At 61.0% G+C, this 15618-nt stretch overlaps 2 protein-coding genes across 2 annotated transcripts; one reads left to right on the top strand and one right to left on the bottom strand.

Moving 5' to 3' along the window:
- Positions 1 to 41: 41 nt before the first annotated feature.
- Positions 42 to 10124, bottom strand: FLII (FLII actin remodeling protein). The gene is made up of 30 exons (XM_039731792.1): positions 9989 to 10124; positions 8711 to 8821; positions 7587 to 7658; positions 7379 to 7459; positions 6984 to 7069; positions 6676 to 6837; positions 6466 to 6569; positions 6191 to 6366; positions 5954 to 6111; positions 5763 to 5847; positions 5331 to 5478; positions 5073 to 5206; positions 4759 to 4971; positions 4499 to 4678; positions 4343 to 4425; positions 4188 to 4262; positions 3888 to 3971; positions 3651 to 3822; positions 3464 to 3568; positions 3070 to 3261; positions 2686 to 2874; positions 2457 to 2596; positions 2117 to 2342; positions 1782 to 1936; positions 1615 to 1675; positions 1403 to 1531; positions 1217 to 1323; positions 942 to 1047; positions 792 to 857; positions 42 to 633 (listed from the first exon to the last, which is right to left on the bottom strand). The coding sequence occupies exons 1-30, from the start codon at positions 10049 to 10051 to the stop codon at positions 499 to 501; spliced, it is 3798 nt and encodes a 1265-aa protein (XP_039587726.1). The 5' UTR covers positions 10052 to 10124; the 3' UTR covers positions 42 to 498.
- On the top strand, positions 10114 to 14692 carry MIEF2 (mitochondrial elongation factor 2). The gene is made up of 4 exons (XM_039731800.1): positions 10114 to 10249; positions 10546 to 10720; positions 11250 to 11427; positions 12379 to 14692. Exons 2-4 carry the CDS (start codon positions 10553 to 10555, stop codon positions 13422 to 13424), a joined length of 1392 nt encoding a protein of 463 aa, XP_039587734.1. The 5' UTR covers positions 10114 to 10249; positions 10546 to 10552; the 3' UTR covers positions 13425 to 14692.
- The last annotated feature ends 926 nt before the right edge of the window (positions 14693 to 15618 follow it).

Below are 15618 nucleotides of genomic sequence, written 5' to 3'. Positions count from 1 at the left end.
GGTGACCCCCTTTGGGAGTGAGTCAGAGCCTGGGACAGGGCCGAGGTGAGAAATACAGCCTTTATTGATATGATCCAGAGGGCTGATCCCTGCTGAGGGTCCATCCCCCAGGACAGCAGGGACCAGCTGTAAGGCCCAGGGCTGAGAGCCCCTCACTCCCCCAAATTCTCCTTAGCAAAGCATTCTCCCACCCAAACTGGGAGTCACTCCTGTCCCCCAGTCACGGGGGGAGCTCGGCACTGGTTTGGGGCAGCAGCATCCCCAAGCAGGGTGTGGCAGGGGCCCACACCACCCCGTATGCCCCCCAGGAAGGGCAGGGGCTGAGCTGGGCCCTGTGCTGGGAGAAGGGGGGACAGAGGGACAAGCCCCAGTGATCCCCACTGGCCCCAGCTCGGGGGGAAGCGGCTCCAGGCTGAGCCTGGCGTTGGCGGCAGCGTGGGGTGCCAGGGCCAGCTGTGCCAGGGGGGCTGTGGCTGGAGCACCGGGTGCCCCCCACCCTTAGGTGGGCGGCTTGCGGAACACGCTCCAGGCGTGGAAGCAGCGGGTGAAGGGCCAGGGCTCGTTGCCTTTCCGCACCAGCCGCAGCTTGCGGGGATGTGTGGGGTCCTTGGAGCGCATGTGCTGGATGTACACCTGGGGCAGAGCATTGCTGTGGGGGTCCTGGCCCTCACCCTCCTCTGGGGCTGGTACTCCCCAGCCCAGAGCTCTGCAGGACCCAGGTCAGGGCCCTGAGGGGAGATGAAGTGCCCAAATCCTCCCCCACGCAGTCCCAGGATGGAGGGAGGTCTTACCTGGCAGGCCTTGAGGCTCAGCTTGATCTCCACCTGGCTGGTCTGGGTGCCCACCCACATGTAGACCTGCAGGAAGGATCAGCAGCTGGGCTCAGCCCTCAGAGGCACTGGCAGGTCTGAGCCCAGGACAGCCTCCTGGCCCCAGCTCACCTCCCGCCCGTTGTCCAGCAGCATGATGTCATCATCAGCCAGGTCATCCTGGCAGAAGTCTGAGCACTTCTCTGACACGGAGAAATAACCTTTCTCATTGGAGCATCTGCAGGGAGAGGGACAGGGACAGCATCAGGCATGAGTTTGTTGGGATTCAGCTCATGGAGAGGGCAGGGATGTGATGGAGCAGCTGTTCTGGCTGGTTGGTTCCCAAGGGTTCTGTGAGGAAGGGAAGCAGCCCAGACTGGAGCATCCCCCTCCAGGCCAGTGCTCACCTGAAGAGCCGTGAGTGCTTCATGTAGTCAGCATCTTCATCGTAGGGCTTCTGGCCCCCAATGCCCACCCAGAAGAAGTTTTCAGGTTCTTCTCCCTCGTTGATGACCTGAAAGGGCAGGAACAGGGCTGAGTGTGGCCTGGGTGGTCACTGTCACCCAGGTAAGGTGGCACTGAGCCCTGCTCACCTGTTTGCTGTAGGAGTCATCAAACATGTGGTTCATGATGTCCTCAGCCAGCTTGGCCTCGTCAGGGTCAGCTGCCCGGCCCACCCAGGTGTACACAATGCCCTGGTTGTCCGTGCTCTCAAAAGGCACCTGGGGGACAGTGGAGTCAGGGCTGCCCAGAGGGGCAGGAGGGCACCCAGGCAGCCCTGAGGATGCTCAGCCATGAGCAGTACCTTGAGGATGAAGCAGAACTCGGAGTTGAGCAGAGCAGCGTCCGTGTTGATCTGGATGCACCTGGAGACAGAGCCCCGAGGCACAAATCAGAGGGAGACCCGGCAGCTGTGCCCACCAGCAGGTATCCCAGTGGATGTGGCACCCGTGGGTGCTGCCTGGCACTGACCTGGTGCAGAGGGCCCCGCCGTTGGTGCGGATGTGGTACAGGCTGGGCTGGGGAGTGCTGACCCGGTCCTTGCGCTTGCCCCGGTGGATCACAAACCTCCTCTTGAAGTGCGACAGGAACTTGGGGTTCTCCTGCTGCTGGGTCATGCGCACCACCTGCACAGGGCTGGCTGTCAGAAGGGGCACAGGGACTTCCCAAACGCAGCTCCAAGCCCCAGCTGCACCCCGCTGCCAGCTCCCATCTCTGCTGCTGTCCCCTGCCTCAGCCTGAGGGGCAGGGAGGGGATGGGGGAGAGGCAAAGCTGGGGCACCCCTGTGTCACCCTCAAACTGTCACCTCCAGCTTGCCACGGAAGTGACTCTCAAACTTCTTCTGGAGGCTGAAGGTGAAGGTGAGCCAGCCCATGTTGGAGGCCTCCCGGCCCTGCCAGAAGTAGACGATGCACTGGGAGTCTTCCTCGGGCTGCTTCTCCTCCTCTTCTTCCTCACCCTCCTCTTCCCCTTTGCCTTCACCCTTCTTCTTTTTCTCCTCATCCTCCTCGTACTCCACTGGCACCCAGTACCTGAGGGCAGGAACAGGGAGTAATGTGAGGGATGGGACAGTCAGGAGGACTGGGCAGGGAGGCTGGGGACAAGGTGGTCCAGCAGCCCCTGAGAGGGGACAAGCCAGCTGTCACCTGCACAGGAAGACATAGCAGTCGTGGGTGTGGAAGTGGCCAAACTCCTCCTCGGGCAGGCGAGTGAATTTCTTGCCCTCCAGCACGAAGCCCTCCATGCCATCCAGGTCCTCGTTCCACTCCTCCATCAGCTGCTCTGCCTGTGGCCCCATGAGCTGTCAGCCCCCCAGCTCCTCCATCAGCACCCAGCCCCACACCATGGGGGATTCATGGGGGTCCCCAGCCCTACCTCGCTGAGGGGCATGGGGGGCTGGCGGGGCAGGAAGAGCGCAGTGAGGTCGGCCTTCATCTGGTCCTTCTTCTCGGCGTCCTTGCGCACCTTGCCGGCCAGGCCGCCGTCCTGCAGCACCGTCTCGGCGTTCCGGGTGTAATCCACGCGCAGGACGTCATCCCAGTTCTTGAACTTGGACTTGAACACCTGCATCACAGAATCAGTAAGGCTGGAAAAGACCTCCAAGATCATCGAGTCCAACCTGTGACCGATCCCCACCTCGTCAACCAGACCAGAGCATCATCCAGTCATTCAAGGTGTAAATTGGTGAGCAGGTAACAGACCCTCGGCCTCAGCCCCCTCCCAGGCACCCAGCACCCATGTGAGGGGCCCAAGCCCCACCTGGCACTCGGTGCCCTCCAGGTTCCTGGTGACCATGGCGTGCTTGGGCCGGTGCAGCATGGTGCACAGCTCCTGGCTCAGCTTCAGCGCCGCCGCCCGCACCAGCCGCGACGACTTCCTGCCGATCCAGATGAAGACGTCGGACCAGCAGTCCAGGATGTACACGCTCTTGGTGTCCAGCAGGCTCTGCAGCTGAGGGCACCACAGGGGAGAGGGGTCAGGCACCTGCAGGCTTTCCCAGCTGGAAAACCCTGCCTGCTCCCAACAGAGCAGAGCATCCCCCAGCCAGGCGCTGCTGGCTGAACCTCCCTCTCCCAGGGCACAGCTGGAGCCAGAAGGGGCATGAAACCAGTCTCACTGGTCAGACTGGGAGAACCTCCCCGCCCCATCCTACCAGGCGCATCTCTGGCATCAGATCAGCCTTCAGCCTCTTCTTGTGCTCCACGGAGAGCTTGTAGTTGATCTGGGGAAGCTCCAGGTAGCCCAGACCGAGGCCGACCTGCAGAGGGGATGGGGACAGAGGTGAGTGGGGGCTGCAGGACCTCAGCAGGGCTGGTGGCCCTATGGATGCAGCTCCCCACCTTGTACAGCTTGGGCTTGTGGGGCTGGAAGTCATCGGGGACACAGGGTCGGATCTCCTCAGGCTGCCCCCCCAGCACCTCCCAGAATTCGGGGGTCTCCTGGCCCTGGGTGAGCAGCGTGATCTCGGCCTTGCCCTTCCGCTCGTTCTTGTTGATCTTCTCGGCGAAGAGCCTGCAGTGGGAGCAGGTGAGATGGCAGCTGGGCTCCCCACACCCCGGCACCCCCACCAGCCCTACCTGGCCTTGGTGGTGCTGCTCAGCGTGGCCTGGCTCCCACGCCACACCAGGAGCTCGAGGCCGTGGTCCAGGAGGAAAACAAACCTGGTGGAGAGAGGTGAGAGGAGTCAGGAGAGAATGGGTGTGCTGAGAATTCTCCCCATCCTGGGGGTCCCTGCAGGGCACCAAGGGGGGTTTGAACCCATATTCTTGTAGAAAGGTGCTGGCATAGCCCATTTGCACCACAGAACTGCAGCTATAATGTCTCAGGTGGATTCTGCTGAAACTTCTGCAAGGTCCCTCTGTCCCCTAGCCACTCACCGGGGGTCCAGTGATGTCCCTTTCAGTGCCACTGGCTCCAGCTTGACATTCTTCTTCCCATAGACACGGTAGAGCCTGGGGAAGGGACAGCCATGGTGGGACATGGGGCACTGCCTGCCCCACACATCCCCTCCAGCCCCTGTCCCCAGCTGTACCTGGTGACATACTGCGTGTCCTCAACGGTGAAGAAACCGCTGGCTGTGCCACCCTCGATGTAGGAGATGTCATTGTCGAAGACCTGGGGGCAGGGAGGGGGTGAGGGTGGGACACGAGGGGTCGGGGGCTACAGGGGAGCTGGGGGTTGGCCTCACCTGAAGGAACTCCTCACTTTCATCCCCCATCTCCTCCCGGATGCTGCGGCACTCAGCCCCCAGGTAGTTGCGGAGGTTGACGGCGTGGATGGCTGAACAGGCCTTCTTGTCCAGTGTGGCCTCCTGCCCGATCCAGTAGTAGATCTCCCAGTTCAGGGAACCATTCTCATCCAGGAAGGTCTGGGAAGGACAGGGTGTGAGATGGGCTGGCTGCAGCTCCAGGCAGGGGATGCAGGGGACCCTTGGTCCTCCCCGGGTACCTTGAGCACGATGTAGCAGTCAGCTTCGTAGAACTTGCCGTGGAAAGCCTCGTCCACCAGCGTGGGCACGAAGTTCTCGATCTGCCAGACACAGACGCCAGGCAGCTGCCCCACGTCCTCACTGAAGAACTCTGAGTAGTCCAGCTGTGGCTTCTCCAGGCCCTGGTCCCAGCGCCGTGTCTTCAGGTCTGGTGCCTTTGCCTCCCCACTCTCCTGTGGGACAGGAACAGGTCAAATAAGGGACAACCGGAACCCTGCCAGCACCCAAGGTAGGCCAGGGACATTGAGATGCCCTCTCCCACCCCAGACCCTACCTCTATCTTCTTATTCTTCTCCTGGGCCACGTCCGACATCCCCTTCAGCACCTGCTTGGCCTGGTCATCCTGGGCCGAGTCCTTGCGCCGCCGCAGCCGCATCTTGCGGGCCAGCGGGTCCTTGGTGCTGCTCCCTGGGGACACGGGGACGGGGTGAGAGGCAGCCTGTGGGGCACCCTCTGGAGCAGGGCTCACTTCCAGCCTCTCCCAGGGCCGTGCCAAGGCAGGGGCTGCGTGCCCCCCTCCCTGCACGCGTACCCGCGGCGGCGGCGGCCACGGTGGCGGGGGAGGCCCCGGCCAGGCGGAGCTGGTTCTGCAGGGAGAAGTCGATGTTGTACCACTCCGAGGAGCGATCCGCCGGCTTCGGGGGCATCACCAGGTTGGGGTTCTCGCGCACGTCCAGGATCTGCCAAGGAGGGCACAGAGACCGCGCTGAAGTCCGTGCTCACAGGGACGTTTGGGAGTGTGGCACGGCAGGAGACTCTGGAGCACTCCAGGCTTCAGTGAGATGAGGGGATGTGGAAGGAGCTCCACAGCCTGCCTGGGCTGAACCACGTGGCAGATTGCAGGTACTGGCCCTGAGCTCCCCTGCCCTCACCTCATCCAGCCCACCCTACAGCCCCAGGGTCCCAGGGAGGTGCTGGGGCTGTGGTGGAGCCAGCCCAAGGCAGAGAGGTTCTGGGTGCCCACCTCCACATCCGTCAGGAAGTGGATGGCCTCCGGCAGCGTCACCAGGCGGTTCTTGTTCAGCACCAGCTTCCTCAGCTTGGAGCACCTGTGGGACAGTGATGCTGGTGACAGGCCAGCCAGGGTGACCTGTGACCACACCACCTCTGTGTTCCCTCCTGGGCACACAGCAGATCCAGCTGTGTGTTCCTTACCTGCACAGGCTCTCAGGAATGAGCTCCAGGTTGTTGTTGGCTGCCATGAACTCCTCAAGGTTGGTGAGCTTGCCAATGCCTGAGGGGATCCCATCAAAGTCCAGCTTGTTGGAGTTCAGGTACATCTTCTTCAGCTTGGTCAGCTTACAGATGGCCGACTGGGGAAGGGGGAGATGGTGGGGTGAGGGAGAGCCATGGAACCACGAGCAGGGATGGCACATAAGGGCAGGGACATACAGGTAAGGAGGTGAGCTGGTTGCGGGACAGGTTGAGGGTCTCCAGCTGGGTCCACTGGTCGATGCAGAGGGACAGCTCTGTGATCTGGTTGCTGCTGAGGTTGAGGCGCCGCAGGCTGCCCAGGGTGTAGAGACACTCGGGGACACGGCTGAGGTCGTTGCAGGACAGGTCCACATCTGAGGACAGAAACAACGGGGTGACACCACCAGCCAGACCAACACTGGGGCTGGGAAAGCCCCTGGAGGGCTCTGTGGGGCTGGATGCCCCAGCCCTACCTGCCAGGTTCACCAGGGCCTCGAGGCTGGTGGGCAGGTTGCTCTGCGTGCGCTGGGTGTTGCGGAGGTGGAGGGTCTGCAGGGCTGTCATGGCCGGGAGCTGCCTGAAGAGCAGGGAGAGCCACAGGGCACAGAGAGGGTCAGGAAGGAGCAGAAACCTCAGTGCCAGCCCTGCCAGCCCGGGAGGCAGCCTGGGGAGCGGGGCTGTACCGGAGCTGAGCGTGCAGGAGGGGGTTGTTGTTGAGGATGAGGGTCTGCAGGTGCACCAGGCGCCTCATCTGTGGGGGGAGACTCTCCAGCTTGTTGTCACTCAGGTCCAGGTAGAGCAGGTCAGTCAGGTTGATGAAGAGCTGGTTGGGGATGGTGTCGATGCTGCAGGGATATGGGAAAATTCAGGAGTGCCTAGGACCAACCCCAGGTTTCCCTCGAGGGGCAGAAAGTAGGACCCAGAGCAAAGTGTGACCAATAGAGGTGGCCATGGCCAGGAGGAGGAGATGGTCACTCTAGCCTGGACCCACCTGTTGTGGCCAAGGTTAAGGACCAGCATGTTCTTGGCATTCTCCAGCTCCCTGGGACACTCTGTGAGCTGGTTGTAGCTCAGGTCCTGGGAAAATGGGAGCACAAAGCAGCTCAGCCCCACAGCCAGCCAGCAGCACCCAAACCTCAGGCCTGGGGGGCATCTCCAGGGGCACAGCAGGAGCTGGAGCAGCACACAGGGAACCCAGGGAGCCCATCCCTGGCACCAGCCTTTAAAGGAGGTATTGCCAGAGGGTCACCCTGCCAACAGCCCTGGAGCTCAGCCATGGGTTTGGGACTGGTGCTCCCAAGGAGCACAAGGAACCACCAAGGTACAGGAGTGGGACCCAGGAGTCTGAGCTGGCTCCTGCCTCAGCTGAGGACACTCTGCACCCACCAGCACTGAGAGGTCATCCAGCTGGAAGATGTCATCAGGGACTCCTGAGTTCTTCAGGCTGTTTGCACGAGCCACAATTGCCTGCAAAGGGGAGAGAGGCAGGAATGCAGCTGCCAGCTGAGCCCCCAGGGTGCCCAGGTATGATCTTTGTGTGCCCTGAGATCCCAGAGGTGCCCAGGGACCCCTGAGGCAGGAGGGGGACACTCACCCTGAGGCAGGGCAGGCCGGAGAGCTCTCCATGGAGCGTGGTGAGGCTGTTGTGGCTCACGGAGAGGTGCTCCTGCAGGGAAGGCCCAGACAAGCCCCAGTGAGCAGAGAGAGGAGCTGGGGCTGTGCAGGGCAAGGGCTGGGCCCCCACATTGATGCAGAGGCTCCTCCATCCCAGGAGAGCTGGGGACTTGTGCAGCCCTGTCACACACAGGGCTGCTGGGACACTCCCAGTCCCAAACTGGTTGGTTGGCCCAGCGTGCCTGTGCTGCTTGCACATCTCTCATCCCCTGGGGTAGCCCTGGCTGGACACTCAGCCCTGCTGAGGGGTTTGGGGTGCTCTGGATGCTCAGAGCTGTCCCTGTGCACACAGATCCCAGCCCTTGGAAGCGCCTCTCCCTGGAAACGGGCAGACGTGGGCACTGCTGGGGAGGAGGAATTTCCCTGGGAAATGTTTTGCTCTGAGCATCAGCAGCCCGGCTGTTCCTGCTCAGGAACACAAGGCACTGGCAGGCTGTGGGCGGGATGCCAGGATTTCAGTCTTGCTGTGGCCCCCGAGCACCTGGCAGGGCTGGCAGGAGTGGCACGGAGGGATTCCCTGCACCTGGCACAGGGATGGGGGCTCCTGGCAGCGTTTAAAGCCCTGAGTTTGTCTGACACTGACAGGAGGAGGTCCCTGATGTGCTCTGGACACCACCAAAGCCAAGCTGAGCCACAACTCCACCAAGGGCCTGGTTGAACCACCCAAAAAACAAAGCCAGGCAGCTGCCAGCTCCTGCTTTTTAAATACTTTAGCAAAGGAGAAGGGAAAAAAGCCCAAAAACCCTTGATTGTCCCCATTGTGACCATCACCCTTCCCTTCTGCTACAGGGTAGAGGATCTAAGCATGGTTTTTAATCTGGTTTTCTAGGAAAACAAGGTGAAACTGAGAGCAAGTCCATGCCAACCCCTCTTCTGACATCTCCTGCATCCCATTTCAACCACACATTGTAGCTCAGTGCTATTATTAGACACTGGAGCATCTGCTGAGCCACGAGGCTGGAGGGAACAGAGAACAGCTCCCTCGGATCCCACGGCCCCAGCGGGACAGGGGAGCCCCATTCCACCCCAAAAGAGGGGGCTCACCAGCTTCTGGAGGGCAGCGAGCTCCTCGGGCAGGTAACAGAGCCCCGTGCGGTTCAGCTTCAGCCAGCGCAGGCTCGTCATCGCCTTCACGTGCTCCGGGAAGTATCCGCCCTGCCAGCAGCAGCAGCAGGAGGAGGAGGGTGAGGAGCTGGGCACCTCCCCGCCCTGCCAGCAGCAGCAGGAGGAGGAGGAGGGTGAGGAGCTGGGCACCTCAGTCTGACTGAGGCTCTGCGGTCATGGGAGGTTTGGGGTCGAGCAGTCCTACGGGACTGGGAAGTGTGGGGTCATGATGACCCAGTCCCGAGAGATGGGGAGCTGTGGGGATTGGGATCAAGCAGTCCCAAAAAATTGGGAACTAAGGGGCTGGGATCACTCAGTTCTAGGGGACTGGGAGCTGGGAGCCATGGAGACCCAGTCCTGTGGGATCGGGGATCGCCCAGTCCTTAGGGAATGGGAGCTGGGATCGCCCAGTCCTGTGGGATCGGGGATCGCCCAGTCCTATGAGAATGGGAGCTGGGATCGCTCAGTCCTATGGGATCGGGAGCTGGGATCGCCCAGTCCTACGGGACAGGCAGCTGGGATTGCTCAGTCCTGTGGGAATGGGGATCTCTCAGTCCTATGGGAAGGGGAGCTGGGATTGCTCAGTCCTGTGGGAATGGGGATCTCTCAGTCCTATGGGACAGGGAGCTGGGATCGCCCAGTCCTGTGGGAATGGGAGCCATGGATACCCAGTCCTGTGGGATCGGGAGCCAGGATCACCCAGTCCTATGGGAATGGGAGCCATGGAGACCCAGTTCTATTGGGATCGGGAGCTGGGATCGCCCAGTTCTATGGGAGTTGGGATTGCCCAGCCCTATGGGAATTGGGAGCTGGGATCACCCAGTCCTAGGGGACTGGGAGCTGGGGGCCATGGATACCCAGTCCTGTGGGATCGGGGATTGCCCAGTGCTATAGGATCAGGGATTGCCCAGTCCTGTGGGATCGGGAGCCGGGATCGCCCAGTCCTGTGGGATGGGGAGCTGGAGGCTCGGGGATCACCGGTCTCTCGGGAACCCCGTGGGCTGGGGGCCGGGTTGCTCAACCACAGCGGCTCGACGGGTGTCAGGGACCGCCCAGCCCCGCTGTCGCGACCGGGACTGTCCCGGTCACCCAGCCCGGGCGGGGCCGGCGCCGGGATTCCCCCGCCCCGGGGGCCGCGCCGGGCCTGACAGCCCCGCGGGGCGCGGGCCCGCTGCGGGGCCGTGTGCCGAGCTGCCCCCCGCTCCCGCTCCCCCGCACCTTGAAGTCGTTGCCGCTGAGATCGACGCCGCGGACGAAGGGCAGGACGCCGGTGGCCGCCATGGCGGAAGGGCGGGGGAGCCTGAGGCGGGGTCCCGGAGCCGGAGCCGCTCCCGGTCCCGCTCCAGGTCCCGGAGCCGGAGCCGCTCCCGGAGCCGCTCCCGGTCCCGGTGCCGCCGCCGCCTGCCCTCGGTCAGCGTGGTCGGGGGGCTCCCTTCCCGCGGGCCGCGGTACCGCCCCGGTGCCCCGCGAGGCTTTGCGGTAGGGCTGGGTGAAGACTGCCCCTTCCTTCCCCGGGGTGCCCCTTCGCTGGCTGTCCCTTCCTCCCCCGGCGTGTCCCCTCCCGGGTGTCCCTTCCTCCCGCGGTGTGTGTCCTCCCGGGTGTCGCTTTCCTGGATGACCCTTGCTCCCCGGCCGTCCCGGCGGCGGCGGGAGCTTTGTCCCGGAGGGAAGCGGCCCAGCGGAACCCCTCGTTCCCCAACCCTCCCTCCCCCGGCTCTGCCTGTCCCGGGGACACAGCTCCCCCACGCCGGGGGTGACGCTGCTGTTGTCCGCAGGGTGAGCATGGCGGCGTTCTGGCAGCAGCGGGGCAGGCGGCAGGAGAACGGCGGGCTGGGCAGTGTCATCGACGGGCTGGGCAGCGTGTTCGATGTGCTGCTGGCCAACGCCAGGCTGGTGCTGGGCGTCAGCGGCGCCGCCGTGCTGGCCATCGCCACGCTGGCTGTCAAGAGGGTAAGGCTGCAGTGGGGAGCAGAGCACCAGAAGATGCCCAGGGGAGTTGGCTTTGCCCCAGTGGTGGGGCAAGATGTGCCCCAAATCTCGATGTTTGCTCCTGAGATGGTTTCTTGCATACGGCACAGACGCCACCAGTGCCGGTGGCAGTGCCATGGGCATGGAGCTGCCTGCTCCCACCTGGCAGAAATGCCACCAGTTCTGGCCATGGGCATGGAGCTGCCTGCTCCCACCCTGTGGGACCACGTATCCCTGTTTGCCTGGAGCATTTGGGATACACTATCCCATCCCAAAAAGGACTTAAGTTGTATTTAGGTGTCTGTTTTCCATGTAAAAAAAATATCTGTTTTCCACCTGCATGACGACAATGTGCATGTTTGTGGCTGCCCCCCAATCTGGGTGTTTTTCTGAGCAGAAGCCTTGAGTGAGGCTGTCCCCCCATGTGTGTGCTCCAGAGGGGCTGTTGTCACCCTCAGTTCATGGAAAACAAAGATAACGTCCTGTCCTCTTGTGTTTTCCTTCCCTCCAGCTGATCGACCGAGCCACCAGCCCTCGGGATGAGGGCGATCCCAAAGCTGAGCAGAAATCCCTGGAGGAGAGCTGGCAGGATTTACCATTAATCAAGACAACACCAAAACCCCCCAAGAAGCAGAGAAGGGAAGACCTCAGCGAGCCCCTGCTGTCTCCAGCTGGGCCCCTGGTGCCAGGTGAGGCTGTGGTGCCCAGCCAGGGGATCACCTTGGTGTGCTCCGCTGTGCCGCAGCTCCGCGGTATTTTTAGCTCGGTGTCCAGAAAGCTGACCCCACTGAGCCTGCCCTCTGGGAGGCTCCCGAGCCACAGCCCCTTTTTAGGCAATGCCTGTGGAAACAGGACCTCTGGTGACAGCCAGGGTGTCCTGGCAGGGGCTGTCGGGGTTTGTTTCCTCTGGAGCAGCGTTGGCTGTGCTCGTTTTCTGGGTCAGCTGTGCCTGCAGGAAGGTGTGCTCGGGAGCTGCTGCAGACAAAGGCTGCCTTGTCCAGCTGCCCATGGAGATGGCGTTTTTCCAAGTGGGAAACTGGCCCAGCTGGGTCCAGGGCATGTCCTGAGATAATGGACCCAGAGCAGGATTGTCTGCAGGATCCTCGTGTGAGGAGGTGGAGGGGCAGGCACTGATCTCTCTGACCAGTGACAGGATGTGAGGGAGCAGCAGGAGCTGTGTCAGGGAGGTTCAGGTTGGATATTAGAAAAAAGGTTCTTCCCCCAGAAGGTGTTTGGGCACAGCCCCAAGGCTGCCAGAGCTCCAGGAGTGTTTGGACACCACTCTCAGGGACAGGGTGGGATTATTGGGGTGTCTGTGCAGGGCCAGGAGTTGGACTGGATGATTTTGTGGGTCCTTTCCAACTCAGCATATTCTGTGATTCTCTGACCCTGGCAGCAAGTGCCTTGCCTGGTTCCCATCCCTGGCTGAGGAGTGAGGCTGGGAACAGTCAGGTTTTGGGGGTGGTTTGGGCTCTGCATGGCTGAGAAGTGCTGTTAACATCAGTGTGCTCAGTGGGGGCCCTTGGTGAGGTTGATGTTACCTCCAGAGGGATGGGCTGAGAGCTGGGCACCCAACTTGTGCTGCTGAGGGTTTCAGATGATGTGCTCAGAGCTGTGACTTCTCCTTTCCCTTCTCACAGATCCCAGGGGCTCCTCTGCTCCCCTGGGGGCTCCTCAGGTCAAGCCCAGCCCCCTGCGCTGCCTCACGCTGCAGGAGAAGCTCCTCTCACACAGCAGCCAGCTGGCCGTGCCCGAGATCCAAGTGTCCCTCGTCCCACAGCTGGCCAGGAGCATCTGCACCCAGCTGCAGAACTTCCTGAGGAGCAAGTTCCCAGAGCTGCCCTTCGGCCGCCTCTTCCTCAGCGGAGCTCTCCTTGATGGCCTCGAGGTCCTGGCAGCTGACCACGTCCACCTCATGCTCCCAGTGGTCCTTGACGCCGGGCTCTGGAGCCTCATCTCAGGAGAGGACACCGTGGTGAGGAATCCCCAGTACTGGATGATCAAGAGGATCGATCTGGGGTATTTCCCTCGTGGGTGCAGCCCCTGGGACAGGTTCATTGTGGGCCGGTACCTCTCCTCCAGCGTGCTCAACGAGACCCTCCACAAGCTGCTGGTGGCCTCCATCAACTGGCCTGCCATCGGTGGCCTGCTGGGCTGTGCCATCCACCCCGTCGTGGCCTCCCGGGAGCTGAAGCTGGAAGTCAAACACGATCAGGTTGATCTGAGCATCACCCTCTTCCCAGTGGTGGAAATGGAGGGCAAGGTTCTTCTGGCTGTTCCTCCCGAAGGACTGGTGGAAAACCTGTGGCTGGAGAGCTTTGACAGGGCGGCAGTCTCGAGGGTGAAGGAGCTGGATGCTGGTGACTCCGGGGCTCGGCAGCTCTGCCTCCGCATCCTGAACGGCGTCTGCAAGAGCCAGCCCAGGCTGCACAAACTGGGGGGCAGCCCCGTGACCCACGCCATCCTGCACCTCAGTGACACTGCCTCGGACTGGGCAGAGGACAGCCTCGCCGACAGGTTCCAGCAGGTGCTTGAGGAGCTGGTGGCCTCCCTGGAGAAAGGAGTCCTGCCTTCCTATTTCAACCCCAAAGTCAACCTGTTCTCCGGGCTGTTGGAAGAGGAAATTGATGAGATGGGCTTTGTGCTCTACAGGGCCATATCTGAGCCAGAGGTCCTGCTGAAGTGACCGGTGTGTTGGGAGCTCCTGAACATGGGGTGTTGCTCCCTGCTGTGAGGGCTGTGATGCTTCTAGTTGACTAGTCAGTAAGAGGCAAAGTTCTTGCACTTTATGAGGGAAAAAAAAACATTTCCTGTGTGACTAAAACGTGCCTGAGCAGAGGTGGGTGCTGGCAGAAGGAGCCTTTGGCTCAGAGGCTCTGCTGAACCCGGGGTGAGGGCAGCCCACACCACACACGTGAGTTCTGTCTGCTGGGAGCCCAGTGAAGCATGTTTGGTCCCTGGCTCCCAGTGTCCTCTGCCTGTCCCAGCTGTCAGGCTCCCCTCAGGCTCTGAGACCAGCTGGAGCTGGAGGGGAGCAGCCCCTTCCTGCTGCTGTGTCCTGCAGACCCCTCAGGTGCCACGTCCTGGGTTGGTCCTGTCACCAGCACCCTGCGTGGCCTCACTGTGCCAGCACTCGGGGCAGGGGGAGCCTCACCCACCTGTAGGATTTTGCCAATCCAAAACAAGCCCTGTGGATGACCTGGGTGCTGGATGGTACAGCCATAGCAAAGGGGGGTTTATTCCTTGGAGACTCTTCCAGCTGCCAGAAGGGGTGAGCTCTGCCCTGCCTCTTTGTTCTGACAGTGTTGATGCTGCCCCAAAGAAGGGGCCCTTGTCCCATGCAGTGTTTTGCTGGAAGATGTCCTGAGAAAGAGCTGCTGGCTCTGGGGAAACTCTTGGTTCAGCTGGAAGCTGTTTCCCCTCCCCAGTGGGTGGGTGGCTGCCAGTGTCTGTCTGCAGGTCCCTGTCCCCTCCCAGTCTGTCTGGTCACCTTTTCACACATGTATTGCTGCTGTCTTGAGGTCCTTTTTCCCTGGAGCCCCACGGAATGGGGTGGGGAAGGAGGGCAGGAATGATGTTGTGAGCAGAGTGCTTGCAAGAACTGAAGTGGTTTCTGCTTTTTATTAAGAAGATATATTTTGTTTGGGTATTTTGTTGGTTTTTTCTTTTCCTTTGAGTGGCTGCTAGTAGGGTTTGGTCTGGCTCTAGTCCCAGAGAAAAGCAGTTTATTCTTATATTTAATGGGAAGAGCTGGTTTTGCACGCGGGTGGAGCTGGAGAAATCCTTTGGACTTCACTGTGAGCAGCTGTTGTGGTTTAGTTTTCTTTACAGCTATCATCTTGTTTATGGGAGGGAAAAAACCTGCTTTTCCTCCCAGTCTGACAATTCCTTTGTTCCTCCAAACCACTTCCCAGGTGTTAGTGATGAGAATAAACCTTCCCTGTGCGCACTGGTTCTCTGGTGTCAGCTCTCCTTTGTCTGCTTTCCCCTGCTAAGGGTTGAAATGATTCCCTGGCCTTCCTGGGACCCACCCAGGGTGTGTCCCTGCTGCCTGGAGAGCTTGGTGATGGTCAGATCCCATCCTGCAGTCTTCCTCCTCCTCTTCCAAAGCCCTGGACCCACAGAGTGCCTGGCTGCAGTGTGGGAGCTGTCTGGATACTGAGCTTGTACCACTGACAGGGCTCAGCTGAGACTCCTAAAGCTGGTCCTGGCTGATCCACCAGCAGGGTTTAAGCTGCTCCCTGTGTGCTGCACAGCTGCTTCCCACTGCTGTTGCCATTCCAAGGTGGCTGCTGCCCTGCCCTGGCTCAGTGACTGCATTCCCAAGCCTTGTAATGCTGTTTTTTTAGCCCAGGGTGGGTATTTTTAGGCCACGGCTGTTGATGGTGGGAGTGAGGGCTACAGGGAAATGCAACCCAAATTCTCCTGACTTTCTGCATGGATTTAGGCCTGATAGCAATGGACTGCTGCAGGGTTTCAGGCTCTCTTTCAGACCTGTGCTGCTGTGGGCTCTGCTTCCAGCTGCCCTCCAAGTGCTCCAGCCCATCCCCTCAGTGCTGACCCCAGGAACTGCTCCGTGCAGGATCCTGAGCAGCACTGGAGCTCCTGGCAGCACAGCACACAGGAATCCTGCAGACTCCCTCCTTTGATGGACACAGGAAGCCCCAACAGAGAGGGAAGAGGCAGCCTGGCTTCCCAGGGAGTTCATTCTGAACTCAGAACAGGAAAACAGAGCTTCTCTTCAGCTCAGCCAGCTCTGTCTGTCTGTCCCAGGTCAGCAGATGCAGCTGGTGAGATAAAAACTTTTTTCCATCTCTTTGTAGCTCATTTCTAAATTGCTGTGGGAGTTTCTGCCAAGAAAGCTCCTCTATTGTTCCAGT

This window comes from Passer montanus, unplaced genomic scaffold (assembly GCF_014805655.1).
Source record: "Passer montanus isolate IOZ18808 unplaced genomic scaffold, ASM1480565v1 scaffold8, whole genome shotgun sequence".
In the NCBI taxonomy this organism is placed as follows: Eukaryota; Metazoa; Chordata; class Aves; order Passeriformes; family Passeridae; genus Passer; species Passer montanus.
Note: the sequence above shows the minus strand (reverse complement) of the source record. Positions and strands in the feature narration are given on the sequence as shown.